This window comes from Schistocerca nitens, chromosome 10 (genome assembly GCF_023898315.1).
Source record: "Schistocerca nitens isolate TAMUIC-IGC-003100 chromosome 10, iqSchNite1.1, whole genome shotgun sequence".
NCBI classification, from domain to species: domain Eukaryota; kingdom Metazoa; phylum Arthropoda; class Insecta; order Orthoptera; family Acrididae; genus Schistocerca; species Schistocerca nitens.
This window is the reverse complement of record NC_064623.1, coordinates 109,826,869-109,842,044: the sequence shown is the minus strand read 5'-3', so window position 1 is coordinate 109,842,044 and position 15,176 is coordinate 109,826,869. Positions and strand designations below refer to the sequence as shown.

At 41.1% G+C, this 15,176-nt stretch overlaps 1 protein-coding gene across 1 annotated transcript in view; it reads left to right on the top strand.

Annotated features, from left to right (window-relative positions):
• LOC126210488 (uncharacterized) overlaps positions 1–15,176 on the top strand; it is a 347,809-nt gene that overhangs the window by 74,586 nt on the left and 258,047 nt on the right. Inside the window, exons 13-14 of the mRNA XM_049939722.1 lie at positions 11,593–11,766; positions 12,097–12,270. Coding sequence (XP_049795679.1) covers positions 11,593–11,766; positions 12,097–12,270 — 348 coding nt within the window. The remainder of the gene's footprint in view (positions 1–11,592; positions 11,767–12,096; positions 12,271–15,176) is intronic.

Genomic DNA, 15,176 nt, shown 5'->3' with positions numbered 1-15,176 from the left:
AGTATGATGGGTTACAGTAGTGGTGCATCCCCTCGAATGCTGTTCACAAATGGCAGCATAACAGATTGAATCACCAGATTGATGTACAGTTTCGCAGTCAGGGTTTATGGGATAACCCTGAGAGTGCTCCTGCTGTCGTACGAAACCGAACCCCAGACCTTAACTCCAATTGTAGGTCCAGCGGTTCTAGCACACAGACAGGTTGGGTGCATGTCCTTATCTGGCTTCCTCCTAACCAACTCACAGCCGTCACTGGCACTGAGGCGGAACAATCTTTCATTAGAAAACACAGCAGACCTCTGTCCCGCCCTCCAGTGAGCCCTGATTTGACACCACTGAAGTCGCAAATGGTGGCGGTGTGGGGCCAATGGAATATGTGCTACAGGGTGTCTAGCTCTGAGCTGTCCTTGAAGTAACTGATTTGTAACAGTTGGTTGTTTCACTGTGGTACCAACTGCTGCTCAAATTGCTGCTGCAGATGCAGTACACTGCACCAGAGCCATGTGTCAAACACGGTGGTCATCGGTCTTGGTAGTGTCACATGTCTGTCTGGAGCCCAGTCTTGTTGCAACTGTACATTCTTGTGACCATTGCTGCCTGCAGTTATATACAGTGGTTACATTCCTGCCAAGTCCTTCTGCAGTATTGCAGAAGGAAGGAAGAGCTTCTTGTACCCCTATTACACAACCTCATTCACACTCAGTGAGCTTTTGACAAATGTACCTTTGTTGCCTTAGATAATGGCATCTTTGTCGCCTCAAAGGTGTTTTTGACTAACATCAACTCACCACATCCAGTCTCAAAGGTTAGTAACACTCACGACCAATACAGTGCATATTTAAAACAAATCTGATTTGCATCCTCTTATCCTCTTATGCGACTGTTGTGAAATTTGAATAGACATCATCTTTCAGATGTAAAAATGCACCTATCAACTTTTTTTTTTTTTTTTTTTTTTTTTGTCACACATCTACTCCTTGTTGTTGTGTTTCTTTTTTTTCTGTCATTGTATGTGGAAAGAATTGTAATCCCATGTTTATACTTTTTGACCTTATGACAGATCCGATGATAGCAGTTAGCCGAAACGCGTTATCACATTAGAAATAATAAAATGTGGCAAAGACTGAAAAATCTTTGTGTGGTTGTGGATGATTATGGCCTCTGACTTTTATAAAGACTTCCTGTCTGCAATGTTGACCACCTAGTGTCCAACAACCTTTTCACAATCAGAATTTTTGAACTAATTTCTTTCATTGATTTCATAAGAAGAGACCCCATCAACAGGTATAAGTGGAGAAAATGTATAGAAGTTTTCAATGAAATTGAAGATAAAGGATCTTTCTATGCTGTATTCTGCAGCACATTTGATAACCAGATTTAATGAATGTGAAAAGCAGGGAACATAGTCTGTGCATTCATCTTCTTATTTCATGCTTCTAAGCTGCTGTACTTCCCACTCGTGTTACTGGCATTGTCATAGCTTTACCCACAACAGTCTTTAATATCGGTGTCATTGTCGTTTAAAAAATCTAGTAAGCTGCGGTTGAGTTGCTCAGCAGTATGGTCTTCCTTATCCAAGAACGTTATCTTTCCATTGGTCCAGATGAGTGGACATTACACACTATCAGAGTCTGTCAGTGTACGAGCAATATATTTGGAGTGGAATATAGTGAAACAGAATAATATCTGCATCTCTTAATTTTGCAAATAATAGGATTCCGTATGTTTGGCGCAACTACGTGGATAAATTTTGTGCAAGTTCTTTTTTATCAATGTACAAACATGACAGATGTCCCTTTCCTTTATTTTCATGAATATGTATATGTTGGCCAAGAAAAATGTCAAATTCACTTGTTAATTCTAATAAACCTAAATAATTTCTGTCGTGAACTGATCCAACAATTTCATCACTACCCCGAAACGCAAGACCTTGTTCTGCTAAAAAAAGTTATTACTACAGTAATTCGATATAAGAGTGTCCGACAATACTGTTGTTCGGTCTCAGTTTGGCTCACAAATTGACAGTTGATATGCACATCCTTGTTGCGAACGAACAACAAAGTTCTTGCTTACCTATATTAAGTGCTTTCTTTGTTTCTTTTCGACAGAATATTCGTGTTCTTCCAGTCATTTCTAGAAACGAGCTAAAATTTTTACTACTTGTGGATTTGGACAACATCTTTCCATCAGACAGTAAGTAGAATACCACACATATCTAACTGGAAAGATTTTTTTAATATCCATGCACATAGCATTTGCTAACTCGTGCTGTGTGACCAACCTTGCAGTGGTAAAGATGTTGTGATATGCTCAGTGCGCAATACTGCCGTCCTCCCTTGTGACAGTCAGGTGTGATCGATTAGAACCTTGACAACGGTATTATGCCTGCCCTAACTTTCCCATGCAATCCAGTAGAAGGCTACTGCCACATCTGAATGCCCCATAAACCTAGATATTGCCCAATTTGACCACCTGTCCAAATGGAGACCCACTGTGACAGGTGCTGATAATGCTGTCACACATGAGCAGGTGACACCTCCACGTTCGTCATAGTGATCACTCAGCATCTGACACCGGTCACGCTCCTTGTGTACTCTGTCAGGCCCGATGAAAGCAATAATAAACATGAATGCAGGTGTCACAGAGAGTTGCCACCTAATATTTTACATTCCGACCATGTCTTCTGGGTGCTTCACTTTCTTTGTTAGGTAGTGTATTTTTTGACTTTGCAACTTCCCAATATCATACAGTATCATTTGTGAACAGCAGCTACGTACACTTTGGCATCTGTGTCTGTACAATATAAGCCACTAAACAATATATGACAGCTGGTATCTTGTGTACCACTGTTATTTCACCCATTTATTGTTCATTCTCAGATAGTTCATAGGATTAACAACTGTTGCTGTATGAGCTTCAATTTATCTGAGAAGCCTGGCATTGCCCGACTATTTATTTATGGCTGGGCCCAAAACATCATACACATGGAATTTAGTTTTAACTTATAAAGCTTCTTTATATACGTTTGAAGTAGTATGATTGGGGAAATGAACTTCAGTCAGCCCGCATGCTATTCATTAGTTTCTTTTGTCAGTCGACAGAGTTATCGAGTAGTTGTACATTCCTATGTAGCACGAATGTCCGCGTTATCATATATGGCAATGTAATTAGCCAATTTGCCAGAAAGAATAGGTGCATAGAATTAATCATTTAAGGAAGAGAACCACAATTGCAACTATTTTATATCATAAGATGGCATTGTCTTGTGTAGATGTATCATCAGTTTAAATAAAATGTTCTTAAACTTTGCATGTGACTTGATTATTTTTTACTACCGTAAAAGTATAGATAGCTCAAGATACCTTTAGTGCCTCCTCCTCGAGGTTTCTTCTGTATCTGCCACCACATAACACTATGTCAAACAGAGTACTGGATTGGGTTTTAACCATCAAGTAACTGCCCACATCTAAGTTTGAAATGTCCCTAATCTGCCAGTGATCTGCTACCATGTACATTCACTATTTGATGTACTGATAAAGTAAGCAACTTAAGTCACTTAAAAAAGGAAAGGCTTATGGCCAGATTATGTACCTGTTAGGTTCTATTTCAGATTATACTGATGAAATAACTCCATTTTTAGCAGTTGTAGTCAACAACTTGCACAATGAAAGATCTATACATAGAGACTGCAAAGTTTCACTGGTCTCACTAATACACAAGAAAGGAAAAAGAAGTAATTTGACTTGCTGAATTATATACCCTTGTTGTAGACGTGGATTTGCAATAGGATTTTGGCATATATACTGTCTTCTAACTGTATGAAATATATTGAAGAAAATGATCTATTCACACACAGCCAGCACAGTCTCAGCAAAAGCCATTCTTGTGAAACACGACTGGCTCTTTATTCACACAAATTAATGAGTGACAACAATAAGGAACCTTAAGTTGATTCCATGTTTCTAGTTTTCAGAAGGCTTCTGATGCAGTGCATCACAAGGGGCCTCTAATCAGATTGTGTGCCTGTGGCCTTTTGTCTCAGTTGTGTAATTGGATTCGTGATTTACTTGAGAAATTGATGGGAAGTCGTGTAATGAAACCGAAATTATATCTAGGTTTTCCGAAGGAAGTGTTGTAAGCCCTCTTCTGTTCTTAACCTATGCAAACCATTTACCTTCTAGTAAAGTAATCAGAATACCAATACAAATTACAATATGATTTAAACAAGATATCTGCATGATATGAAAAGTTATAATCAACTGAGAACAATAAAAAGGGTGAGGTTGTCAGATGAGTGTAAAAAAAACCTCTGTTAAATATTGGTTTCTTTATAAATCACACAAATATAAAGATTGTCGATTCAACTAAATAGCTAGAGATTACTGTTATAAACATCTCAAATCAGAACTGTCATGTGGAAAATGTTGTGGCAAAGACAAACCGAAGATTGTTTTATTGGTAGAACATTTAGAAGCTACACAATCTAGTAATGAGATATCCTTCGCTACACTTGTTGTCTGGCCCCTTCTGGAGAATCATTGCGTGTTGTGGTATCCTTACCAGCAGATTGACCAGTTTGTTCTGTGAATTGGGCACTCATCACTGGTGTTGACTGGTACTACATTATGGCTGCAAGTTTGTTCACTACTTTGTATTGGGTGCACAACACACATTGTTATTTAATCCCTAAACATACTGATTTTCTTACAAGTCGTGTTCCAAAAAATAATATTTTTTTTATTAATGAAAAATGTCCTTTAATGACTGGCATTACATATAGGTGTATAAATACAGTTTTTAAAGCTTGAAATAATGAGTTGAATTTTTTTAAAGACCACCAATAATAAAATCCTAAGTATGCTTGTCCTTTCAGTCATTTCCTGTGAATGGAAATCTTGGAGGAGGCGGCTGGAGCACAGTAGACATATTTCTCATAAGACGGAAGAGCACTTGTCAATCATCTGATAAACTGTTGTCACTATTAGTCTCCAATGACGTAACATCACTTTTTTTTCACTTTCTGAGCCGCTAAATTAGGTGTAAGCTTGGGACCACTACAGCAATCCAATTTCCGAAGCACTGTGTAAACAACAATAAAGGACAGAAGCTGAAAGTGTGCCTTTTGTTGTAGAGTATCCAAAGTTATGTGCAGTAAAGGCAATATGTAGTAACAACCATCTCTTTTGTGGACTGGGGACATCCACTTAAATCAAAATCTCACTGCTGCTGAAAAAAGACTAATGTATCCTGGTAAGATGGATGTGTGTGTTCTAGGACATCCCATACACAATGAAACTAACACAGAATAGTATTTAGTGAAATATACAGGCTGTATCAAAAAGAATCATCCGATTTGGCATGTGTGTGTTTCTGAAACTAATAAACATATACAGTGAATTTTGTGTTTTGATGAACGGGAAACTAAAAAGTTTTATTTTTTATTTTTATTTTTTTATTTTTATTTTTTTATTTTTTTTCCCTTCTTCTTCTTCTTCTTCTTATTCTTCATATCTTTCTGTAGCTATTCAGTATGTCCCCCTTGAGACGCACAGTACATTTCAGTGCAGTATTCAAATTGTTCCCCCATAGCAGCAAGCATGCCTTGAGTTACAGCTTCCACTGCTGCTTTTATGCGATTGTCTCGGAGAGTCTTTTATAAACCCCTACAAGAAATAATCACATACAGTTAGTTTCGGTGACCTTGGTGGATACTAATGTAAAGTTGAATCATTTCGGTCAGTGCGACTGATGTGCCATTCAGTAATCTTTTGATTTAAAAATTCCAACACTTCCAGATGGCAGTGTGGTGGTGCCCCCATCCTGTTGGTAAATGAAGTCTTTCGAATCAGTCTCCAACTGTGGGAAAAGAAAGTTCTCAACCATATCGAGATATGTGCTTCCTGTAACAGTTTTCGCGGAAAAGAAAAATGGACCATACATCTTGTCCCGTGAAACTGCACAAAACAAATTAAATTTTGGAGAGTCCCTCTGATGTTTTACAACTTCATGTAGTTGTTCCATACCCCATGTTCTCGCATTATGACGGTTTGCCCTTCCATTTAAATGGAATGTTGCCTCGTCACTAAACATTAAGTGTGAAAGAAAACTGTCATCCTCCATCTTGCCAAGAACGAAATTACAGAGCTCCACATGTTGTTGTTTGTCACTTCCACAAAGAGCTTGCAGTAGCTGAATTTTGTATGGTTTCATGTGTAAACATTGATGCGATACATGCCAGAGAGACATTGGGCCGTGTTGAGCTGCACGGCGAACAGACTTATACGGACTTCCTGTGAAACTAAGATGGATACATTCAACATCTGTGTCAGATGCTCAGAGATGGCCCTATGATTTGCCTTTACACAAACAACCTGTTTCTCGGAATTGTTCGTGCCATCATCTAATGCTCTGTGCTGTAGGAGGATACACACCATACCTAGCACAAAAGTCACGCTGAACAGTTATTACTGATTTGCACTGTGCAAAATAGAACACAAAATGCTTTCTGTTGTTCTGACACCATTTTTACTAGAAATGAAGTGGGCGCACACACACTGCTGCATACGTAGTGGGAACCATGTAAAACTCGAGAGTTTGCTCTTTCCAACAGTACATTGTTCATGCACATATTTCAAATAAAATAATAGTTATGATGTTTTTAAAAATCGAATGAGTCTTTTTGATACACCCTGTATTACTCAACGTTGGTAACACAGGTTACAGCAGTTGTAGAATGCATGTTTAGCCTAACTGCCCTGCATGGACTACAGTTCCATGATCACAAACTAAACAATGTTCTCTGGACTAAAGTCGGATGAAAACTGATCTTCTGTCTTGACGTACTATTCAAAGAACAGTTTGAAACCAACAGCACTCAGTTTAAATCTCTAGGCAGCTGGGGTCTGTCCATACTTGATAATTGTATTGGTCTGAAGATGACTGATTGCTCAGCAGAAACTAGTATTCTGCATTCTTAAAACATTGCAAAATCTTTAGCATTCATGTTATGAAAAGCGTAGAGGAGACATTGAGTTGCAGATAAGCACAACGAAAAGACTGTTATGTATTTAAGCTTTTGACCAATAGGCCTCCTCCTGTAGCAGGAAGGACGCCCCCCCCACACACATAACCCCCCCCCCCCCCAACACATAAACCCCCCCCCCCCAAACACATAAACCCCCCCCAAACACATAAACCCCCCCCAAACACATAACCCCCCCCCCAAACACATAACCCCCCCCCCAAACGCGCACACACACACACACACACACACACACACACACACACACACACACACACACACAGAGAGAGAGAGAGAGAGAGAGAGAGAGAGAGAGAGAGAGAGAGAGAGAGACACACATGACCATGGTGTCTGGCTGCTGTGGCTGGACTGAGTTGGTGCCTGATGGGAGCAGTGATCTGGTGTGGGTGGTGAGGATGAGTAGGTGGGATGGGGTTGGGAGGAGAGGATGGCCAGGTGGGCTGATGGGAGGTGTAGTGCTGCTTGTGGGAGTGTGCAGGGCAGTGGTAGGGACAAGGGAAGGGCTACTAAGTGCAGTTCGGGGGGGGGGGGGGAGGCGGAAAAGGAGAGAAGTAGAAAACAGAGGAGGACTAGTGGGTGCATTGCCAGAATGGAAGAATGTGTTGTGTTGAAGTGGAGGCAGGGAAAGGGATAGGTAGATGCAGGACAGCGGCTAGTGAGGGTGGAGCCGAGGGGGTTAAGGGAACGTAGGATATATTGCAGGTTGAGTGCCCACCTGCACAGTTCAGAAAAGCTAGTGTTCCTGGAAAGAATCAAGATGGCTGTGTGAAGCAGTCATTGAATTGAAGTACATTGTGTTGGGCAGCATATCCAGCAACTGGGTGGTCCAGCTATCTCTTGACCGCAGATTGTCAGTGGCCATTTGTGTGGGCAGACAACTTGTTGGTCGTTGTAAATGTATAGAAAGCAGTTCAGTTGTTGCAGCTTAGTTTGTAAGTCACATGACTACTTTCAAAATTAGCTTTACCTTTGATGGGATAGGTGATGGTTGTACAAGACAGTAGTAGGTGTTGGTGGAAGGATTTATGGGACACATCTTGCATCTAGGTCTGTTAAGGGGGCATCAGCCACGAGGCAAAGGGTTAGGAGCAGGGGTGGAGTAGGGCCGGACAAGGATATTGTGTAGGTTTGGTGGGCAGAGGAATACCGCTGTGGGAAAGATGGCTAGTGGAGTATATGTATATAGACAATAGCATATTTCTCATTTCAGGGTTTGACTATCACCTACTCCAGTCTGGTTACAGGCATGTCATATTCCATCAAAGGTAGAGCTACATGTGAAAGCAGTCACGTGATCAAACTAAGCTGCAAATCACTGTGCTGCATCCTATGTGGGCATGACGGCTAATGAGTTGTGTGTCCGCACAAATGGCCGCCGACAAACTGTGTGACCGGGAGACTGCTGGAACATTCACTTGCTGAATACACTGCCCAACACAATGTTCTTCACTTCAGCCGCTGATTCACGACCTGTGCAATCTTCAGCCTCTCTGCTGACACCAGATTTCCTGAATTGCTCAGATGGCAACTCACCCTGCGTTATATCCTACAATCCTGTAACCTCCCTGGCCTCAGCCTTTACTGGTCCCTGTCCTCCACCTACCTACCCCTCCCCTACTCCCACTCCAGCACAACACATCCTTCTACTAAGCCAAGGCCCCACTGGTCTACACCCCTCCTCCCCTCTACTACTCCCCCTCACACCCACCCCTGCCCTCCCAAACTTCCCAACTGCACCTAGCAGCCCTACCCTGTCACTACCAAGTCCCTGCAGGCAGCACTATACCTTCAGCCACCCCACCCCATTCCTCCTATTTACCCCCACCACCCTGACCAGATTGCTGCTCCCATCAGGTGCAGTTTCAGTCTAGCCACAGCCTCCAGAGACAGTGATCTCGTGTGTGTGTGTGTGTGTGTGTGTGTGTGTGTGTGTGTGTGTGTGTGTCCGTCCTTCTTTCCTTCTACAGAAGAAGGCCTATTGGCCAAAAGCTGAAATATACAGCAGTCTCTGCATTGTGCCTGCCTATGATTCAGTGTCTCCTTTATGTGGTAAGTAGTGATCTAACTTTTTCATAATCTTGTTATTATTCCAGCCTGGGTTTTCCATTGTTTAAACCTTTAATGTTTGTTGTTTTTCACCTAATGTCCTGTTTTCAAGACATTCACCAGTTTGTTCAACTGATCATCCAAGCATTTACTGTGTCTGACAAAAATATAATGTAATACACAAATCTTGAAGTTTATATTTTGTGTCTCTGACCAGTGTTTATTTTCTGAATTTCTCCTTGGTTTCCTTTACTGCTGGTACAGTATTTAGACTGAATAGTGTTATGATTAGGCCACACAACGTCCTTCATATCTTAGAACTGCAGTCTGGTTTCTATACAGTGGTGGATAACCTTTCATCCCCTGTTCATCACTGATAGCTTCAGAATTTCAGTGTGTGTTCCATTTGATATTGTCAGAAGCTTTTTCTAAAACTGCAAATGCTATAAATGTAGATTTCTCTCTCTTCTAAGAATGACTTATAGGATCAGTACTGCCTCATATATTCCTACATTCCCCCATAACCCAAATTAATTGTATACCAGTGCTTCCAGGCATCTGTAAGATAATTTGTGTTAGTATTTCGCATTTCTGTGTTACAAAACTGTTGTTGTTGTTGTTGTTGTTGTGGTCTTCAGTCCTGAGACTGGTTTGATGCAGCTCTCCATGCTACTCTATCCTGTGCAAGCTTCTTCATCTCCCAGTACCTACTGCAACCTACATCATTCTGAATCTGCTTAGTGTGTTCATCTCTTGGTCTCCCCCTACGATTTTTACCCTCCACGCTGCCCTCCAATACTAAATTGGTGATCGCTTGATGCCTCAGAACATGTCCTACCAACCGATCCCTTCTTCTGGTCAAGTTGTGCCACAAACTCCTCTTCTCCCCAATCCTATTCAGTACCTCCTCATTAGTTATGTGATCTACCCATCTAATCTTCAGCATTCTTCTGTAGCAGCACATTACAAAACTGATTCATCAGAAAGACTTGTGTCTTTCAGTATGCACCTTGTTAGACATTAATATTAAAACAGCATCGCCTTCAGTGGTTTCCACAATGGGATCCACGTACAGTATTTTTTCACTGTTCAAGTCTCAGGCTTTTAGTTGAAACTATACCTTTCTCAACTACACTGAAGAGCCAAAAAAACAGCTACACCTGCCTAATATCGTGTAGGGCCACTGCAAGCACACAGAAGTGCCACAACACGATGTTGCATGGACACGTCTAATGTCTGAAGTAGTGCTGGAGGGTAGGGAACTGACACCATGAATCTTGCAGGGCTGCCCATAAATCCAGAAGAGTACAAGGGGGAGGAAATCTCTTCTGAACAGCACGTTGCAAGGCATTCCAGATATGCTCAATAATGTTCATGTCTGGGGAGTGTGGTGGCCAGCGAAGGTGTTTAAACTCAGAAAAGTATTCCTGGAGCCACTCTGTAGCAATTCTGGATGTGTGGGATATCACATTGTCCTGCTGGAATTTCCGAAGTCCGTCGGAATACACAATGGACATGAAAGGATGCAGGTAATCAGACAGGATGCTTATGTATGTGTCACCTGTCAGAGTCGTATCTAAACATACCAAGGGTCCCATATCACTCCAACTTCACACATCCCACACCATTACCGTGTCTCCACCAACCTGAACAGTCCCCTGCTCACATGTCCATCTGCTTGATACAATTTGAAATGAGGAAACATGTTTCCAGTCATCAACAGTGCAAAGTCGGTGTTAAGGGCACAGGTGAGACGTAAAGCTTCTTGTCGTGCAGTCATCAAGGGCACAGAAGTGGGCCTTTGGGTCTGAAAGCCCATATTGATGATGTTTTGTTGAATTATTCACATGCTGACACTTGTCGATGGCCCAGCATCGATATCTGAAGCAATCTGCAGAATGATTGCATTTCTGTCACATCGAACGATTCTCTTCAGTCATCCTTCGATATTCATGCAGGATATTTTTCCAGCCACAGTGATGTCAGAGATTTGATGTTTTACTGGATTCCTGATATTCACGATACACTTGTGAAATGGTGTTATGGGAAATTCCCCACTTCATCGCTACCTCAAAGATGCTGTGTCCCATTGCTCGTGCACCTACTATAACACCACATTCAGAGTTACTTAAATATTGATACCCTGCCATTGTAGCAGCAGTAACCAATCTAACAACTGGGCCATACACTTGTTGTCTTATATAGGCATTGCTGACTGCAGTGCCACCTTACGCATGTTTACGTATCTCTGTATTTGAATACGCATGCGTATACCAGTTTATACACCGTCTTTACTGTCAGGAGGTGCCAGACTGCCACGACCTTTGATATGAATGTCAGTTGGTTCCCATCCAAGCTCAAGTGTCTAATCAAACATTGTGTTGCTGAAAAGTGAGGAAATTTTATACATTAAAAGTGCTATGTTTGAGGCAGTGGAGTTCACATGCATATGCAGAGGCACTGATGTATGATTTGGCTTATGACTCCTGATTCTCATGTTGCAGCAGGCTCTTGTCACTGCAATAAATGTACCTGAAAAACTTTGCAAGACTCACTCAAAACCAGAAGATCTGGAAAGAAAGAAGAAGACAGGGAATGACCTGAGCACCATGGACCGAGTCAAGCTTTGTAACATGGAAGCAGTTAATGCTGACAACAGTAATAAGTCCTCAGAGGAGGTATGCATACAAAGCTGCAAGTCGTTTTTACCTTTGTGACACCAAATCAGTAGATCTTTTCATTCACATTTTTTTTAAATGTGGGCTATTTGTAATACCCTGACTTGTGGTTTGATTGCCTCTTGTGCTATAACATCAGTGCTTATGTTATTTGCTACCAGTACATCTGTGATGATGTAACATTGTTGGGTGGAAGTATGCTAATGGAAGGGTAAAGAATCCACTGTCTCTGGGGCTACTACAAAAACAAGAAGCACATATAAAACACCCAAATCTTCCAGACAGCCTGATGTATGAGTTGATTTTTGACACCACATTCTCACTGTGCAGGTACCTACTACAACTTTAGCACGTGAATCTGGACGACGTTCGAATTCTGAATCCAGACCAGAAGAATTGGAAAACCAAAAAAAGAGTAGTAGTGACTTTCAGACAGTGGAAAAAATCAAGAGTACTAGTACAGACTCAGTCATTGCTCATGTCAGTAGGAAGTCAGCACAAAAGGTAAAATATTCAGATAAAAGTTTTCAGTTTAGATAATAGATATTGTTCATTATAGTTCATACAGCAGATTATTCCAGTCATTACTTAGTGTATAGATGTTAATGTTGTGAATCTACTTTCTGAGCGGGTATATATTCCAATTTGTATTCCATTCATAGTGTTAAAAAATAGCAGTATTTTGTATTAGGTCTACAACTTTGCTTCCACCGTTTTGCAGTAGACGGCATTAGTGGAAATTATTGGTGCAGGTCGTAGGTCGTAAGTGTCATACAGTAAGTTTAGGCATTTTAGAACATAACGCCGTCAAAATATTAGTCGATTTTTGATTGCACCTTAAAGTTATTTTCGGCTGAATGTGTCAACTTACGAGCCCAGTTCTCGTCATCTGTGGGAGGTTTTAATTTTCTGCTTTGATATGAAGAAATCTGTGGCTGAGGCTCATAAAAAGCTGGGTAAGACCTATGATGAGACACTTGTCAGTGACAGAACTTTGCAGAAAATGGTTTCCATGCTTCAAGAACGGTGATTTTGATGTTGAAGACTGGCGTGGTTGTGAAAGAGAGAAAGCTTTCGATGCTACTGCATCTGATGGAAACAATTACAGGATATCATTATCGAAAGCAATTTATGTGTTTGTGCCGATCAGTGGTAGACAAACGGCCACAATACAGCGATAGACGTGAAAAGATGATTTTGCAGCAAGACAGTGCACGACCCCAAGTTGAAAATCCAGTCAAACCATACTTGGAAATGTTGAAATGGGAAGTTCTGCCCCACCTGCTGTATTTTCCAGATATTCCTCCCTCTGAATGTACTTTTCTTGATCTAAGGCACACAACCTAGCTGACTAGCATGTGCGGTCATTTGAACAAGTGCAAAATTGGATCGATTCATGGCTCCTCTCAAAAGATGCCCTGTTTATACACTGCAGGATTTGTATGCTGCCCTAAAGCTAGGAGAAAGGAGTGGTGAGTGGTGGCCAATACTTTGAATCGTAAATTTCTTGTAAGTTTTTCACAATGAAGTCTCGAACTTTGAGAAAAAACGGCGGAAGCAAAGTTGTAGACCTAGTAATATTGTCATAAGGTATCCATGCAGAGGTGAGAGGAATGTTTTCTTCTTAATAACACCAGTCAATTATTGACTTACAATAAGGCCAGCAAACCACAGTATTCCATTTCCTTATGGACAGTTAGAGATACTAGGGTAAGTAAGTTAGCATCTGCATTTTAGTTGTCTTGAGCTGTTCTCTTCACTTGTCATAGGTTTCAGTGTTGTAGCATTAATGTGCTTTGTGATCTTATGAAGTGCCACTCTCTGTTTGCAGAAGTGAAGAACAGTATTCTGTGATGTATTTCTTGTGGTCTGATGAAGGTGCATTGGGAGCTGAATTTCTTAGAAGACTTTCAGCACAATAAGGGGTCAATATCTTACGATACCAAAGTTTTTTTAGCAATGGTTTGAACAGTTCAAAATCGGCTGAACAGACAGGACGAACGGTAAAAGAGGAGGACTTTGATTTCCATCCTGTCCTGGCCAAGACCTTGACCTGATTTTGAATAACTGACAACTGCCTCTGGCGAAATGGCAAGCCAGGTGTACATTATCCACACTTTTGCATATGATATTACCCATAACAAACTAAACTTTTGTAAAGTGTGTCTGAGGTGGGTCCCAAAATAACACAATGAAGAGAACAAGCACAATCGTGTGAGAATCTGCCAGCATAAATTGGACTGCCATGTTAACAGTGCTGAAATGTTTGTAAAACAACTCACCACTAGAAATGAAATCACTTTAGACCAGATAGCAAATGCCAAAGCCAAAAATAAACTCCAAGGTCATCCTCTGCAGGAGAAATAATGCTCTCATTTTTATGGTACACTCGTGGGCCAGTTCTGGAACATTACCTTGAAAAACAGATCATCTGTAAACTGTGAACACACTGTGGTATGCTTAGCAAAGAACTGAGGCTGGCAATTTGAACCAAAACTCTGTGATCTATTGTAAAATAGCTTTTTATTTTTTGTATGACTATGCACATCTGCATCTTGTTAGCCAAGCTATTGAAACTCGTTGGAATATGCTTTTTGTAGTTTTTGAGCAACTAGCATACATTGCTGATCTCATGCTGTTGCATATTTGTTTGTTTAGATGGTTTAAGATGCCAACAATTCACCTCTGGTGAAGATGTGAAGGAATTGTTGTGTACATGTCTTGCTGTTCAACTAAAAAACATTTTTTCCAATGGAACTGGAAAGCTTGTGGTGTGAGAGATGAAATGCATTGAAAACCAGGTTGAGTGTGTTATAAATTTTGTGCTGTTTGTGGGGAGGCCGGTTAATAATAATAGATAAAATAGCAGATTTCTGGCTAAAGAAGTTCACCTCAACACATTCACATCTAACTAAATTATTTAACATATCTAAAAACAAAGATGATGAGACTTACCAAACAAAAGTGCTGGCAGGTCGATAGACACACAAACAAATACAAACATACACACAAAATTCAAGCTTTCGCAACAAACGGTTGCTTCATCAGGAAAGAGGGAAGGAGAGGGAAAGACGAAAGAATGTGGGTTTTAAGGGAGAGGGTAAGGAGTCATTCCAATCCCGGGAGCGGAAAGACTTACCTTAGGGGGACACAGGACAGGTATACACTCGCGCGCGCGCCCACACACACACACACACACACACACACACACACACACACACACACACACACACACACCTGTCCGCACATACACAGACACAAGCAGACATTTGTAAAGGCAAAGAGTTTGGGCAGAGATGTCAGTCGAGGCGGAAGTACAGAGGCAAATATGTTGTTGAAAGACAGGTGAGGTATGAGCGGCGGCAAATTGAAATTAGAAATTAGTGGAGATTGAGGGCTGGCGGATAGTG